Below are 16,983 nucleotides of genomic sequence, written 5' to 3'. Positions count from 1 at the left end.
TCTTATTGTAATTTCTGTAAATTAATGTTCCATGAGTATTCCCATTTTAAATGTTTACCAGTCAATTCGCAAAGGCATGTAGGAGTACGTAAAAGAGTACAAGAGGAGTACTACTTTACACACTCCAAAATGGCTTTTTAAATAGGGCCTATTTTTGCAGATTCAAATGTTGATTGTGATGGTAATATCTCAGCTGGTGAAAGTAAAACATGGTTCTGCATGTCGGTAATGTATAGTGGAAACTACTACCGCATTTCGAGTTGGTAAGCACCGCAAATCGACCCTTGTGCATTAGAACCGAGTTACTAGTGCAAGAACAGGCGTTAGACTACAGCAACACCGGGTACATTTGCACACGAAAGCCCAACATTAGGAAACTGTAAGTGCTCCAGAATTCAGAGACAGAGACGTATCATAACACATATTTTCCATATCAAGAAACACTCGCTGACTTCCGGTACAACAACGACACAGTTTAAATAAATAAATGACTTGGTAGTTTGGAATTTTCTTCACCCAAATACGTGGAACAGTGTTCCAACCTATTTGACTGGAAAAATAGGAATTGCATATCCTATTTTTCTAGGAGGGGTTTCCCTCAGAAACTGATTGTTTAGGAAAACTTTGGTGGAGGAGGAATTGAACTAAAAAGCTCTCGATTTCACAACCTCACAAACTGCAGATCGCATATAAATGGCCCAATTCTGCCATTGGGATAACATGTTCGTCGCTCACATGTGGAATGTGGACCGAAACAAGCTTGAGCAACCACCCTGTCAGAGAAGAGATGCAAAGTTGTAAGAGTTATTAAAACATGTTTAAAGAAGACATGTAACTTATTTGTGTGTCAAAGCTTTTCAACAAAGCAATAACCCCTGTTTTAGAAAATAGAGTAAAAGAGGGGACACAAAGGTAAAATTGATCACAAACAAGCATGACAAAACTATTGCCTCCTTCAGGAAGCACTCAGTGTTCATGATGGTCTACCAGCCAGCACTGAGATTGTAAAGAGAGGTAGAGGAGCCATGGTGTAGTTTTTCCTTTCCCTGAGGAGCGCACTATAAAATCTCACACACCTACCATAATGTTTACATGCAAATAGTAAACATTAGCTTTATCTAAATTGAAAAAAAAACCTTTTTTGGGTGGGGGAGTTAGTTTTTTGTCTATAATTAACTGCAAAAATCCACGATTGGTGTGGTCAAGGTGATATCTTATATCTTACTCCCTTAAAATAGGTTGTCTCTTGAGCACCTTGTGTCTATTCCAAAAGCACACAATGCACAGCTTGTGAGCCAAAGTGAAGTTGAACTGAAGGGGTAGTAGATACATTCCAAAAGTGTTCCAGTTTAAGGCCCAGGGGCCACATGTACTAAGCCATTTTCCAGTTGCATACCCAAAATCACAGGATTTGCAACTGCAAAATGGCTTTTTGCTATCTACTAAACCCTGTTTACAATTTGTAAGCTCTTTCTGAATGACACAAGTGGTTTTCTAACTCATTAGAACTGCAAATAGGAAAGAGTGTAAAACGGTCATCCACTCTTAACTGTGAACTGCAATGAGATTTAACAATTGTTTATGACCAAAATTACAGTTGCAAGCCATTGATAAGTTACTGGAACCTTTAAGAAGAGGTAATCTATTGGTAAAGGGGAAGTCATCCCCATCGAACAGCATCCTCTTCGAAAATGTGTCGAACATAGGGGCGGCTCCTCCATTCGGGCGAAGGAGCGCCGCCCCACTGTTTTCTCGCAGTGCGAGAAGCAGAAAATAAAATGGTATTTTAAATACCTTTTTATTTTCTGCTTCTCGCGCTGTGAGAAAGCAGAAGGCAGTGGTATGCATGGTTGGGGGTGGGCAGGAAGATATGCCTGGTTGGGGATGGGTGAGTGGGTGGGTCGAGGAGGAGTGGCATGCACCACTCTGAGTACCCTGAATGCTTTGGTCGGCCCAGGGGCATGTGCACTCTACATTTTCTCGAAGTAGGCTGCATGCATACCCTCCCTACAGGGGCCCGGCTGGGTGCTGTTCATTGGCTTACAGGAGGGGGTGGAGCATGCCTGTTCCTGTTCAGGAGCAGGAAAACCCAGACCAGGAGCAGAGGCGGCGCGTGACCGGTCAGGTAAGTTTTATTTTACCCCAGCGCGGTAACCTCCTCTTGATAACCCAGCGCGATAACTCACGCAGGACCCACCCTCGCAAGAATTGCAAACCGCGACTGGTCGAACAGGCTCAAGGGGAGCAGGCACCTCCTCATAATAATAATGTGTTTCTAATTAGGATTTTTTCCCTCTAAAAAACATTGACTGTGTTGAAAAAAGTTTGACATTGGGGTATGCTGTTCATTGCAGGCCACCATTCCTTTGTAGTCAATCATAGGAGGGTCGCAAATACAGATCCACTTAATTAATATTTATTAGGCAGGTCTTTCTGCGACCGTGTGCAACCCAAAATATGGTGACGTGACAAATTCGTACATATGCAGCATCACAAAATCAGAGACAGGTGCCAGTCGTCAGCGCACAATTTGCAATCACTATTTGTGAACTGTCTATTTGCATGTCTGTCCTGGATTCTGTCTGGTGGCATCAGCAAGGTTAAATATGCACAAAAGTATTTAAGGTCTTTGCATACTCACATTAGGGTGATGTGCTAACTAGATACTTTGTGATTTTGTGAATCCTAAAACTTATAGGTTACTTATACCCTCCTTAAGTGTTGTAAAAATGTTATGGTTGAGGCAGATAATTCACATAAATCTTTCATCCAAAATAAAGTATTTTCTTTCTACATAGCTTTTGAAATGTTAAATGTAAAAGATTTGTGTCCTATGAGAAAAAGTACATTTGCACAGGGGAAGTAACTGAAATGTTAAATCAGACAAGAGCTTAGTCTTAAAAGGGAAGATTTACAATCCATGTCCTTACTGGTGGGCATTGGGAGAAGATGTCATAACCCAATTCCCACAGTGGGTATACACGCATGGTATATAGCCTTTATTCTCACTATGGACGGGAGCCATAACTCTCTGAAAGATGATGCCGCCAGTGAGTTGTAACTCATAACCCTCATGAGAGAGTTGTAAGAATCAGGCCATGTGATACGCCTCGATTATGTGTCATGTTTATACAACTGCGTCCAGTATTCCCACTGCTCTTTTTCTGATCTCACCATTCTTCTTCTCTGCTCTCACACTCTTTGACCTGTCTCATATCTGCAAGTCAAACAATTCCTCCTATTGCTTCTGTTTAGAAATTAACAACAATATTTCATTTTTTGTTGGTGGTCGCTGCTATTATTTAGACGAGCAATTCACCAGGAAAATTGTACATAGTACCCTGACCATCTGCTTTGGTCTTCTATATATCGACTGAGCACTTGAGGGTATTCTTGAGACGGAGGCAGCCAATATCATGCACAAAATCTCTAAACTGCATAATAATTCCGGCATGCATATGTACACTTATTCAAGGTGATGCATTAAATATATTCATCTCACAAACACAGTTAAAAGAAAAAAAACTTGATGCGTTTCTACCTCACACAGTCTTGGTTGATACTGTGACCAAGGCCCTGTGAGACCGTACGTAACATTTCAGATGTTTTTCCTTTTAACTATGTTGTTGAGATGAATACATTTAATGTATCACGTTGAACGAGTGTAGATGAAATTATTGGTAAAACAATAGATGCTGGATGTTAGAAGACAGGTTACACTGCTCAACTGCACCCCAAAACGAAGTGCGCCTCAGGATCTAAGAACCACACCACAAGGTACTCTGATTGCCTAGTAAGTGTCATAAACAATGAGCGATAAGTTTAAAGTGCAAGTGGCATACAAAAGGTCTCTCCGACATTCAAATGCCATACAAAAGACTTACCTAAAAGAAAACGTGAGCAAATTGACTATTCCTCATAAATCTATGTTGAATGTAGCACTGTAAGTAAAAGACAATCTTTGCTCCACACTTTATTCTGTATACTTCAAAGAGGTGTAAAGTGCGTGAGGATGATTGTACTGGATGCTTTATTCATAGCTGTCAGTTAGCTGTGTGTCATGAGGGTGACCTGCAGACAGTGCTTAATTTGAGCCTGTGGTTGCTCGTGTGTTCCACCGGCACTCATTTTCAGGGACCAGCACTTAGGTTTTCTCATCAGATATTGACCGCGACCAAGAAAGGTACAAAACCCACAAAATGAGAGGAAGGGGAAAGAAAAAGAAAGAAAAGCATCACAAAGAGAGAATGCAGGGAACCTACAACAGTGAGATAAAGGGCCAGCAGTGTCTGGAGGCGAATTAAAGAGTCCTGTGGTAAATTCCGTACTTCACAAGCCTTGGTATTGACACACCGTTTTTTTTCATAGCACCGGCCTAGCAGAGCTTTGGCCACTGCCACTCATTCTTTTACATATTAAGCACACCCTGCAGCCATTCTTTGCTTTTCAAAAAACAGACCTAGGCCTAGTGGAATTAGTAAAGATATAATTGTGAAAATGAAACACTACAAATCCCAGGGTACTGATGATGGTCTCCATTTGTTGTTTTACTGGCTGATAAACTAGGATTGGCTAAAGCCTCCTTCAGTGAAATTACATTGACCACAAAATGGTCATCTCTGTTTATTTTGTGGTGAATGTCTCTTTAATAATTATATTGCATTTCTTGCATTCTTTGAAAAGGGGCCCTGGCTGCCATATCTCCATTTGTTGCTTTCTACAAAGCATATTTACTGTTCAGTATAAGAATAGCATGGGGTAGTCAACACCCTAAAAATGTGCTTCTTGTATCTATCTCTCCGTCTTCCAGAAAAGGCTATGTAAAATATATTGTTGCACGATTGAGGCTCATAAAGTATCTGACAGTGACTTGTAGTAAGTCATATAGTTGAATCTGAAAGGGTTCATCTAGAACTCGTCTGAACTTCTGGAGTGAGCAGAAAGCGCAATTCTAGCACTTGCCCCTTTGCTATTACGTAGCTCTTGCTTCTGTTAACTAGGTTAGTCTTGGTAACCAGTATTAAGAAGACACAAAGAAGCAAATCAGGGACCTCAATGAAAACACGTTGTCATCATTTCTTTCAGTATATCATTTGGAGAATAAGGCAACAGATCCCAAAGTCAATAGTGACTGCTATACGACTGGGTCTTGGAAGCTGTGCGCCTGCTCTGTCCCATTCATCTCATGATCCCGGTGTCACAGTTTGCAAAAACCCATATAAGGCTCGTGCTTTCTATAAATAGAAAAACACCCAATAGGCAGGGATTCCACTAGTTTACTGTTTTAGATATTACAACTGATTAAACTGATTTGTTCTTTTCAGAATAAGGCATATACTTAGGAAACAATTAAAAAGTCGCAGTGAAGTCAGGGTTTCTCAGTAGGCTATGAGCTATATAGGGTCAACAAAGCTACAATTAGTAGATACAGTACGATACTGCAAAACCAAGCAGAGTGCTGATGTAGAAATATGTTATTCAACATCCGCCAGTGTCACGAGATCTGATTTTGTGACTTGGTGCCTGATTCACAAAGGTACACTTACACTTGTAAGTCTACATTTTTTTGCTATTCACAAACAAATTTTCAGATTAGTATATTTACGATTGCAGAATCTCTGCACTCGTGGCGGAGATTCCGTACAGAAAAAGATAGGACCGCCTTAAAGGTACTACTCGAACATTCCTTTGTGAATAGCAAAAAATTGTAAACATACACAAAAGTGTAAGTGTACCTTTGTGAATTAGACCCCTTGGTGTACAGAACAGATTCATGAGAAATATCTGTTTGTGATTATCCAGCTAATTGATTAGTAACAAACATTCGGTCCAATTAATTATCTTGAATGTCATGTGGATCCTTGGATCCCTGTGGGGCAGGGGGCTTCATTTTTCAGGCTCCCTCACTTTGCTGTTTGCCTTTGCTTCTCTGTGATGCCAGACGTCATGGTTCCGCCACAAAGTTTGCATTGAAGCACTAGCATTTTTGCATTACCCCACAACGGTGCCCACATATACTCCGGAGCATATGGACAGTAAGGAAAAGAGAGAGAGCCAGAGATATTATTAGGGCGAGAAGGACACATAGAGGGGATGAAAAGATATTCAAAGAAAGAAACCAAGATTGGACTGACGGGTAGGTGACTAGAAAAGTAGTCCGATGTACACATTGCAGTGATACCTCGAGTTTAACCGGAACTTTCCCAGAGAAAACGATTGTTTGCTTTCTTCCAGACACTTTCGATGCCAAGAGATGGCTGCTCTTGCAACATCCTGTCACATCCTGTTTACACCTTTTTGTTCTGCCCCCTCGCCCCCTCCCCCAGTTGGCCATTAGCATAGAACACTTTGGAATTGTTCTTGCCAACCGTCCTTTCAGAATAGGTGCGTCAGTATTTTCCAAATTAAATTCGTACAAGGAACAAACAGCTCTATTGTTCAGAAAAATGAGTGTGGGAAGATGAAGGGGTACAGTAAAAAAATGGCACCTTTTTGATGCGGTACATTGTGTTGGGTCGATTTTGTAACCATTCTGATTTCATAAGATAACATCAGGCATCTTCTGGGGCAAACCGTCGTGGGCACGTTGTTCACATTAAAAACGTTTAAGACAGTTTGAGTGAATATCAGACGAGGTTTTCTTTAAAGAGCAGACACCAAAAGTAAAATAAATTTGTAGTGACTATAGCAATGTCCAGTATTAGATCTGACCAGGGCAGGATACACTGAGATTATGCTCTAGTTCTTTTCTAAGTTTTGTATTATATGTTGTGTGCATTGCATATGCTAGGAGGTTTGTACACATTGGTTTAATACAATGTACTTTATTTGTGCGTTGTTTTGACGCGTACTTTGAGTTACTAAATGTGTCTAGCGTTGAAGTATTCTTTTTCAAAGACCAATGAAATTTCTGAATGCTGGTGAGAAAAGTGCCAACGAGGAATTCCAATAACAGGTCCTTAAAATGTCACTGGGTCTTCCCCACTCCGAAACATTGCAAGACTGGTGTGTGTATAATTTGCGGTTAAGGTTTGATAGGGCTCCAGTTGAGGTGAGACTTTGCAGGAAGTACTTTTTAATGCCTACACAATGTATTTGGGATAATCAACTGTTTCTCTTTTTTCTCTTTTGCAGTCCTGGTACCTGGGCTAGCTTGGTTCCATTTCAAGTTTCGAACAGGACGCAAATCCTGCCCACCAATGTCCAGAACTATGGACTCAACATAATCGGAGAACCCTTTCTACAAGCAGAAACGAGCAACTGAGATAAGAGTGCCCACCAATGTTTCACAAATAAGGACGATGGGACAAAAAATATGAAAACGAACTATAAAACTGATGAAAGAGAAGAAAACAGACCAGCAATTGCAGCACTTACAATCACTAATTCCCTCAAGGCTGAAACTCTGATGACATGAACACAAAGTGTTGATATTTCACTGAGGGGTAAAACAGCTGCCCCGGCTGAACTAGCCTTTGTTGTCTGAAGTCCGCTGGGAAATAGATGTTCTTGTCTCTCTCTGACAATATATTTTAACTGACTTCTAGATGCCTTAATATTTGCATGATAAGCTAGTTTTATTGGTTTAGTATTTTTGGTGTTTACGCATGGGATCACTATTCCTAACCTTTCTCACTGAACAAAGGCTAGTGGACAGCAGCCAGGCTGCAAAATGACAAGGCCCATAAGCCTATATATATGTATATTTATATATATGTATGTTACAGTTTATAAAAGGTAACATAATTTTTGGTTGTCTGTATATTCTGAAACATCATCCCCTTAACTCAGCTATTTGAGGGTTAGCAAGATTGATATGCAAAATTTGCTCAAACCGAAAGGCGAGACTGAAGTAAATGCCTCTATGAAGGTGTAAAAAAGTGTTACCTTCTCATGCAACAGGGAAATAAATTTAGCATGTCCCCGGGAAAGAAGTACCTATAGGCAATTGTGATTCACAAATTATGCCCAAAGGGGGATAATGATTAGTCCTTCCTCCCTCAGACTCTAAATCGAGGAGACAAAAATTAATTTGAAGCATTTTTTAAGAAACGTGTTATCCCCGTCCTCTTGCCTGGTTTTGAGGGTGTTCAAAAGGTGTTGGAACCTAGAGGAATGACGCACATGAGAGGAATGAATATGGAGATGTAGCACTTAACGTATATTGGGCTTAGCTTCCTAACCTTCCGAAGGGAGGAGATTATTTATTAATGAATTTACTGTTTGCATCATGGAAATCTATGCGTGTACAGAAGGTTCTAGGGATGAAAGCCCTGCATCACAGAGACATGAGCAAGAGGCAAATTATATGTCATAAAATGGGCAGAGCTTGCAGCTCACAAACTGCAAATGCCGGCAGGGATACAGTAAATTAGTAAACTCTGAGTAAATTGTCTAAATGCAGGGTGTCCACATCTTGCATGGTGCTGTCTAACAATTCAAGTCTTGTTCAACAAGTTTCCTAGCATTGACTAAACTGAAACCTGCATGGGCAGACACATTTTGCCTCACTGTCTCTTTAAAAAATATATATAAATATAGTATATATCAAAACTACTCTTTCCAGTAATCCTAATTTGCACGAAGATATAATGTCCACATTACGTGCCTTGCCTTGAACTATAAAAAAAAGGTGACATCACTACACTTGTTTTGCTGCATTCATTATCATTTTAAATCTTTACCATTTTTATGACAAAATATTTTGTATGCCAGAGGAAAAAAGAGAAATATGTGACATCATGGATTTTTTAGACAGTTATACCTTTTTCTCACATTTATAATGCATATCATGGCTGTGTATAGCTGCCGCTTAAGGAATTGTAATCAACCAGCAATATTTTCAGTATTTTTGGTGTTTTTCTATTAACCTTTCATGTTTTTCATCTTCCAATTAATATTTGGGGGAGGGAACCGGCGGGGAGTTGGGGCCGCGGGAGGAGGATGGGAGGGGTGTTCAAATTTATACAAATTATGCAATACCACGTTTGGCCTATGTAGATTGTGCTTTTAGCTGTATTTGTTACTCTAGGTAATTTTGCGGATGAAAAAAAGAATGATGTATGCTTTTTTTGTTTGTTTTAATTGACCAAAGTGGGTACTGCTAATATTGCAGTGTAGTGAGGTCCTATTGTGTTCTGAGAGATGGAAAGGTTTTCTTTGTTTTTGTTTTTATACGTGCATATGTATATTCTGGGGCAGGGGCTGGGTAGGGCAGATTTTTTCCCTTTTCAGTGTACCTGCGATGCAATGCAACCTTAGCCAGGCACGGGCTGCAAAACGACTGTACTGTGACAAACTATATTATAAGGTTTCCTCCTTTTAACTTTCCACTTGGGGTGCAAGCTGAACATATTTTTGGATTATTAGTAAATCCAAAACAATTTTTATAAAAATATTGGATTCCGCTGGAGGCAGACTTGACTTGAGGAAATTGTTTAAATGTAGCAAAAAAGTTTGGGAGAGCAATCAAAAGTGCAGTGAGCTCATGTGAATTTCTGTTATACTTCATGTCCATTTAGGGCCTCATTATAAAGTCGGTGGGACCCCAACCGATAGGCTGTCGGTGGTGGTTTTCCGACAGATAACCCTTCAATTCGCCCATCGTATTACAATGTTGGCGGTCAGACCTTTGTCAGTCGGGGGACAGACTGCCGCCTCCGCCAAGATAAGTGCTCCTGACGGGACATCATTTTAAATTGTGATCCTGAATGGAGGCAGTGCCAAGGCAGGCACCGCCATCAGGATTACGATGCCCCTTTCCGACAGCCTTTTCATGGCCGTCTGACAGTCATGAAACGGTTCTCGGAAAGGGACTTTGGGGGTCCCAAATATGGCCGTCCCTCGTGGGCCACAGCAACTTGGTCCTTTGGCACAAGTAGTGCTCCCACACACTTCCATGCACCACATGTGCACAAAGTGCTCTTTTACCCAGCAAAATGTGCTGCGGCCCAATATCTGGGCCACAGCACAAACCGCTGCAAAAATAAGCGCTTTGTGACCGCCATCCCAGCGGTCGCATCGTAATTGGGTGGTTGAATCACTGCCTGCTAGTCTGGCGGTCTCCTGACCACCGTGTTTGCGGACTGGTGGTCCAACCGCCCACTATCATAATACGGCCCTTAGTGTTGACAGGTAGTGGAGTTCCATATTACACAGCTTTCCAGATATTACCCAGTAAAAAATAACATGATCATTCTATAAACTACAAAATCTAGAGTAAAAGACCATAACAACGTTCTTTTCTCCACTTCTAGGAGTTTATAAACCAGGGGAATGGTGGGAAAGGACCACTTTGTCACTCTTCTTGTAACAGGTTTTTAGTGAAATTTTCCTTTTTGCAATCTTGCAGTTTCCATCAAAATATTATTTCATTGTTGCCATTAACTGTAAGTTCAAGAACAAAGCACCTTGGTTCTTGTTGATGGTGTCATTCTTTGCTGCCCACCTTTGCAACAGGTGTATTCCGGTGGACAGATTTTTTGAAGCAAGCACAGTGTGGTTGGTGCTGCAGAATAACTTTAATACTAAAAATAAATGTATAAACATCTCCTTTGTATGTGAAGTGTGACATTAAATAGGCCCCACTTATCTTTTAGGGTTAAACCTCTGAGTCTTGTTGCCGGTACATCCATTGATTTCCACGACAAGGGACCTATGGAAAAGCATTTTTAATTGGTCAATAGTACCCATGGCTGTAAATATTACCCTGTTGCGACTGCATGTCTCTTCATGGGACACAAAGTAAAGCTGCTATCATAATAATTGAGGGAACAGCTGCAGGCTGTGCAAGAGGCCTAATTGCTTCCTGTTTAGCATAAGTGTGTAGGCACTGCAACAATTCTACATCACTGCTACTATGCACTATGATTATTTTCAAAGCTGCTCCTCCAATGTTATGTTATGTTATGTTATTATGAGCTTGTAGAGCGCTGTATCACCCAGGGGTATCTAAGCGCTATAAGCGGACACACAACATCAGTAGGCACAAGGTGCCAAATCACAAATGCTCCCTCCAACAAATGCAGATTGTGTTTCTCTGTCTGGTCATTCAGATAGTGTTAATTTTCGATCAGCATTCCATTTTTGTGTCCATTACATTTTATTACGTAATATTGTCAAGTTGAAACCATTCCACAGAAGGGAAAGTTTAAAATGCTTGTTTTAACATAGATTTTTCAGATATTTATGCTGAAAAGTAAACAAGTATAAGCAATCCTGTGTTATTCATTATTCAACGTCCAGACACACAGTGCTTGGAAAGGAAATATATATGTGTAAGTATTCACTATCCTAGACTACTGGTTTGCTACTTAGAAGTGCCAGTACTCCTATTAAAAAAGTATTAGATTTCTGCTGAGAAGTAAAGGTACTATTTTAAAAAAAATAAAGAAGTGCAGATACTCATAATTTGACAATACTTGCCCATTTAAAGCACTCCAAACATAGCTAAATGTGTCATCTTTCACCAAAGCCTTTTAAATCCAAAGTCAGACTTGTTTGTGTGATATTGGATTGTATAACATTTGCAAGGTAAGACTTCCCTTTTCAACAGAGTGCTGATGTCAATGGGCAATAAATAGTCTTGTAGATTAATATAATCACAGAGAAGAAGCCTGAATGAGTGGCAATAACCCTAAGTATTAACACTTGATTCGACATAAGTCCACCCTTAGGCAACACCTTTCACAAACTCAATAATGTTTTAAGAATCCATGACCCTTTATCAAAGGATAGTAAATTAATAATAGTCATATAGATCACAATCTGGAGTTCTAGGTTTAACCTGGACACCTGTGAACCACTTAACACAGCTTCTTGCAAAAGAGTGATATCTACAACCAATTGTACATTTCCATGAGAACTCCTGCAATACTTTGTCCTATGGACGCTGGTTCAACGATCCAGTGTAGTGACTATTGCATGAATGTACACTAGCTAAACACAATTTATTTTTCATTTTTCTCCACTAAGGAAAAGTTTAGAGTACCCCCATACTCTCTCCTAAAATGGGGCTATTTGGAGGGTTTTTCTTTCACAATTCCAGAGTTATTCTGGCTTATTCGCCATCAAAGTTAGATTTGCAAAACTGGTGTGAAAACCATTATGAAATCTTGTGAATAATCTCAAATTTTGATGTTCACCACATTCCTGATGACCACTAGCTGCCCCTCCTGAGGGAGCATTCATATTCCATATTCATATTCCTTAATTTAGAACAAAAACCGCCATATTGGTGAATTATTGTCAATCATAAATATTATGTAGTTTCGGGAAAAATCCTCAAACCTCTTTCTCTGAATTCAAATTGAAGAACTTCTGCATAAGTAAACGCTTGACCGCAAACATTTTTGTGAAAAATGCCTCAAATGATTTTAAGGTTGAACAAGATTCTTAGAACCCAAACTAATGAATATCTCTACATTTTCCTTAGGTGGAAAGTGTGGGGGAGGGGATTGATACTCTCTTGCCAAACTGCCCATTTGCTTGAATAATATAATTATTTATATTTCTTTTCTAAACATAAGTATTTCCAAACTCAAGTCTAGTCTTTGGCCTCCTCCTTCACCAGGAAGTGTAATTCTGACTAAACCGAGCCACCCCGTTCTATGTGCACTGTTCTGCTTTTATCGAGTCGCTTTGCAGCCCAGGCCCACACGGCAGTGCCCCCGAAAGCCTGTTTCCCCTGGAGTGACGTGAACGTTTCTAAGCTTATATTAAGGGAAAAAGCAGTGAAGGAGACTGTACATAAAGGCATGGCAAAAATAAATATTATAGCAATATAGTTGTGGGGTATTTGTATTGGTGGGCAGCTCCGTTAAAATATGTGAATGAGTCTGTGAAGCTGCACCTAGCAAGAAGAGCCCAGGGTTCTTCTTGGTGAACCGCCTACCTTGTAGACAGTAATTTGTACACTGTATAGTTTTGTTAAGAACTTTTTTTGAATTAAAATACCCGTTTGTAAAGCTAACTTTTTAACAATTGTAATCGGGGATATATTTTATTTCCACTTTTTTTTTAATAAACAAAACAGGAGTAGTCCTTGTTTCTGAAGCTGGACTTGGGTTAAAACTCTCCAGCTTCTTAATTTATGTTTTCAACCGAAAATCTGTCCACGTTAGGAAATGTTTCGCAAAGCCCTGTGCTTAAAAAGCATGGGTCACTAATCCTTTAAAAGCGAAAAAAATTGTAAATGGAGAAAAGTTATATTTTATGAAGGTTATTTTGTTGTATTTAGTATTGGAAAAGTTGGTTTTCAGAGCATTTCATAATGTTGGAAGCAACACTGTCTTTTTATTAGTATATATGGCCTTTAGCAAATGGTTTTATGTGATTGTTGCATATTGGTATTTAAGACTAGGTTTAACGGAGCATTCAGGAGAAAGCAAACAATTTAAAAACATTACTTCTATATCTCTCACACCTATGTCCTCAGGGAGCAGAATTTTGGTTTTGTCTCCTAAAGCTTCACAAGGACTTATTGGAAAGAGATTGTACAGGAATGTGGCCATCTGTGACACCAGTGAATGTTTTATGGCCTAAACTCTAAATTATACAATCTGAAAGAGATTACCAAGGTTGAGGAGAGCTTTCCCATATTCAAAATTCAGTATTCACTTTTAATGGAACAACTTTCTAATGCTGCTGGCAGTTAGGCCCAAGCTTCAGATCCAATATGGTTTACATGTACTTGTCAAGGTCTTTTGTTAACGCTAACCAGCTGCATGCTTTCTGGACTCTTTTTTATTGGGTTTCCATGGAAAAACGTTTAAAGGTGCGTGCTCAGCAAGTTCAACATGAAAAGCTTGGGAATTAATCGCTGTTGTAATCCCATTCCTATGCGAAGGAGCTGAACAAGCCACCTCCTTTATATTTGCACTTTCTGACAGTTTCCCCATTTTTAATTTGCTTTTTAATTACCCTCTCGCCTCACACACCCCATTCCACACCATGACAGTGTGGGTGTAATCGAGCACTGCAGTTGGAGAATAACCCAGACCACTTATTTTGCCCTTTGACCCTGCACAATGACCTTTGCATCAGCCAAACCTATTGCCATGACAACTCTTTGTACTGTTTCCATGCCACCGCTCTGTTGGTCACATTGTTAATAGTAGAAAAAAGGAGGGGGGAGTTGGAGATGGTCAATTTCTACATTTTCTTTCGTTGCAATTTTTTCTTCGATGGTTGTAAGTAGTTTTTTTTGTTTTTTATAATGAAAGGGTTCACTAGTTATAACTCTTTAGAAATATCTGTGTGTGTTGCAATTCAATTGTATGTTGAATTTGTGGAAAGGACCTGAGTGCCACTAGCACACCAGTGTGCCCTATTGAGCCTTTGATACTTTCATTGCATGTTAAAGTACTATTTGAAACACAAGGTGGCCTAAACACTAGGAGCTGGTGGCACTGAAGTCACTCTTTGTATTACTGTATTTTTGACAGGATGGTTTTGAAACTGCTACAGGGACTGATGTGGCAAACGTATCTCTTTAAGCGGAAGGACGTTTTTTTTTTAGAAAAAAAAGAAGTATGGCTACTTGTGCATTCTTCATTGAGGGCATTGAAGTTGCATGGACTGGAAAAAAACACAAGTTGATGCAAAATATGAAAGAAACAAAAAAACCAGCAAAATGTTTACCAAAAAACTCAAATAAGTGAGCCGTGCCTGTTCAATTTCACAGTCTCTGTTGAGTTCAGTTGTAAATATGTTTCAGAAAACAGTTTCTTCAAAAAATAAAAATAAACTCTACAACAAGTAGAATGTGAGGGGTGACTGTGTCCCAGGGATAGGCTTCTCAAAAGCTGCATTAGAATATGTCTTCATCATGCTGTTAATTTGTGCTTACACCATGTAGATCTTTTAGTCAACTGGGAAGAGGAGCCCCATCTCAATGCTATTTCTCCAAGAACAACTTTTGTAGGGCTGTGTGTTTCTTTAGATACATTTAGTACAACTGTAGGTGACAAGTAGTCAGTTATTGCTTGCTAGCTACATACCAGGGTTGATCCGTTTTAAAACTTTTGGCATGTTCTGTCCAGCTGGGTTTTCTCCCTCTTTCCCCAAACTTTTTACCCACCCACTTTCCGGCTTCTCCTGGGGAACACACGCAGAAGTTTGTATTTTAAATCAAACAAAATGAGGTGCACATAATGTCTGGGAGTGAAATCCGCTATACATTACAGATAGCCAGGAGATGCTGCATCCTGATCACCAGGAAGCTAGACTCAGACAAGGCCAGGATATAATCTGCAGTATTACTGCAACTGGTTGGAAGATAAATATTTGTTTTGGGTACGTTTTGCAGGTTATAAATGAACTCAAAATTGCCACAAGTTTTAAAATGGTATAAATCAAGCTTGGCTTAATGTGATTGTTACTGTTATATCCAGCCTACTCTGCTAGCAGCTGCTCATACTGCAGTCAATTACTGGAAGCGGATATATTTCCTATGCAAAAACTGTTTAAACAATAAAATGAGCTATGCTACAGATATTGGTTTTCTGTATTCTTTATTTGTTTATTTTAACATAACAATTTACAAGACATATTTTGAAAGTCTGCAAATCCCAGATAGTAGGAATCTTTCACAGTTCCTCTGTATACTTCCTCTTGAGTTAAAATAGCATTTCTTTTAAACAAAAACTAATTTGGAATTGGGGGAAGCTGTCCCTGTATTTTTGTCAACTGTGAATTCCTGTTGTGTTGCATTATCCTTTTCTACTGTTCTGTCATTTACTGTTACTCACTTCACTGCCAGGGCATGGGAGACAAAAATGTACTGTGCATCAACCTAAGTTAGTGGTCACAGCTGTGTTACTCAAGAATATACCTACAACTAACCAAAGCCAGCATGTCCCAATGTATCTTGAGAGCTATTAACCATAACATTATATGCACTTCTCTGACTCCATTGTTTGAAAACATGACCCTGTGTCAAATTGCATGTCTGTGAGAAATTGGGTTTTTGGTTGATGGGCTCTGTGTGAGCCTTTCACAATCAACAGTCACAGTCCTAGTCAGGGTGAACTGCAAACAGTCACTAAAGTATCCTGAGCTTTACCTTGTGGTAGCTTGCCACAAAAGCAGTCAGGCTTAATTTAGAGGCAATGTGTGAAGTATGTATGCAGCACACAAACAGCAATAAAGTGAAAACACAACACAAGAAAAATCTCACACCAATTTAGAAAAATATGGTAAAATTTGTTAAAAAAAATTCACACTAAAAGGACAAAAATCCCATTAAAAGTTTTAGGTAAAGTGTAGCCCCTAAAAGCACAAAGCGCCAACTGTGGTTATCTGGTTGTGACAACCGGGAAGGAGTACAGGCTGGATACAGGAACCCATTGAGAATTATACCTTATGTCCTTGATGCGGACCGTTGCATTGTGCTGCATTGGTTCTAAAGAGGAGCTGCAAGGGCTGCAATGCAAGGCCCTACGTTCGGTTACATCTCCCTGCATCGGTTCCAATGATGAGCTGCAAGAGCTGTAATGTGAGGTCCTGCATCGAGTTGCGTCATGCTGTGTTTGTTCCGATGAGCTGCAAGTGCTGCAATGTGAGGTTCTGCATAGAGTTGCATCACATTGCATCGGTTCCGACGAGGCCACTGGTCAGGTGCTGCGATGATCTGCTTTGCACCGCATTGATTCAAGTTGTGCTGTACTTGTTCTGATGAAACCCACAGTTGGGCCAGGAGGAGTGCACTCTAATACCATCCAAGGGTCTAGGACCTGGGTGGGCACCTCTCAGGCATCAAGATTCACTCCATCGGAGACAAGCAGCGAGCGTAGACAGATCCGGTTGATTCTGAGCAGCTGGGCAGACGCAGGGCGGGTCTTTGGAGCTTGTTATGGCCCAATAGCTCAGAACAGGAGGCCAGTCAGCTAGCCCTTGTCACTCTGGTGGTTCTGGGTTCAAGGAGCAGGTCCATTCTTTCTTCCTCAGTCAGCAGGCAGTTCAGAGTTGGTCTGAGGGTCCAAT

The 16,983-nt window shown here is 40.1% G+C and overlaps 1 protein-coding gene across 4 annotated transcripts in view; it reads left to right on the top strand.

Annotated features, from left to right (window-relative positions):
* NFIB (nuclear factor I B) overlaps positions 1 to 11,390 on the top strand; it is a 364,276-nt gene extending 352,886 nt beyond the window's left edge. For 2 of the 4 annotated variants that reach the window (XM_086961396.1, XM_086961395.1), the window contains exon 12: positions 7,135 to 11,390. In XM_086961396.1, the coding sequence (XP_086817522.1) occupies positions 7,135 to 7,264 (130 nt within the window). In that variant the 3' untranslated portion in view covers positions 7,265 to 11,390. The remainder of the gene's footprint in view (positions 1 to 7,134) is intronic. The other 2 variants (XM_086961397.1, XM_086961398.1) reach the window with 2 other exon arrangements.
* Positions 11,391 to 16,983: the final 5,593 nt, after the last annotated feature.

The sequence above is a fragment of the Lissotriton vulgaris genome, chromosome 3_1 (genome assembly GCF_964263255.1).
Source record: "Lissotriton vulgaris chromosome 3_1, aLisVul1.2, whole genome shotgun sequence".
NCBI classification, from domain to species: Eukaryota; Metazoa; Chordata; class Amphibia; order Caudata; family Salamandridae; genus Lissotriton; species Lissotriton vulgaris.
The sequence above is the reverse complement of the archived record's forward strand: the minus strand, read 5'-3'. Positions and strand labels throughout refer to the sequence as shown.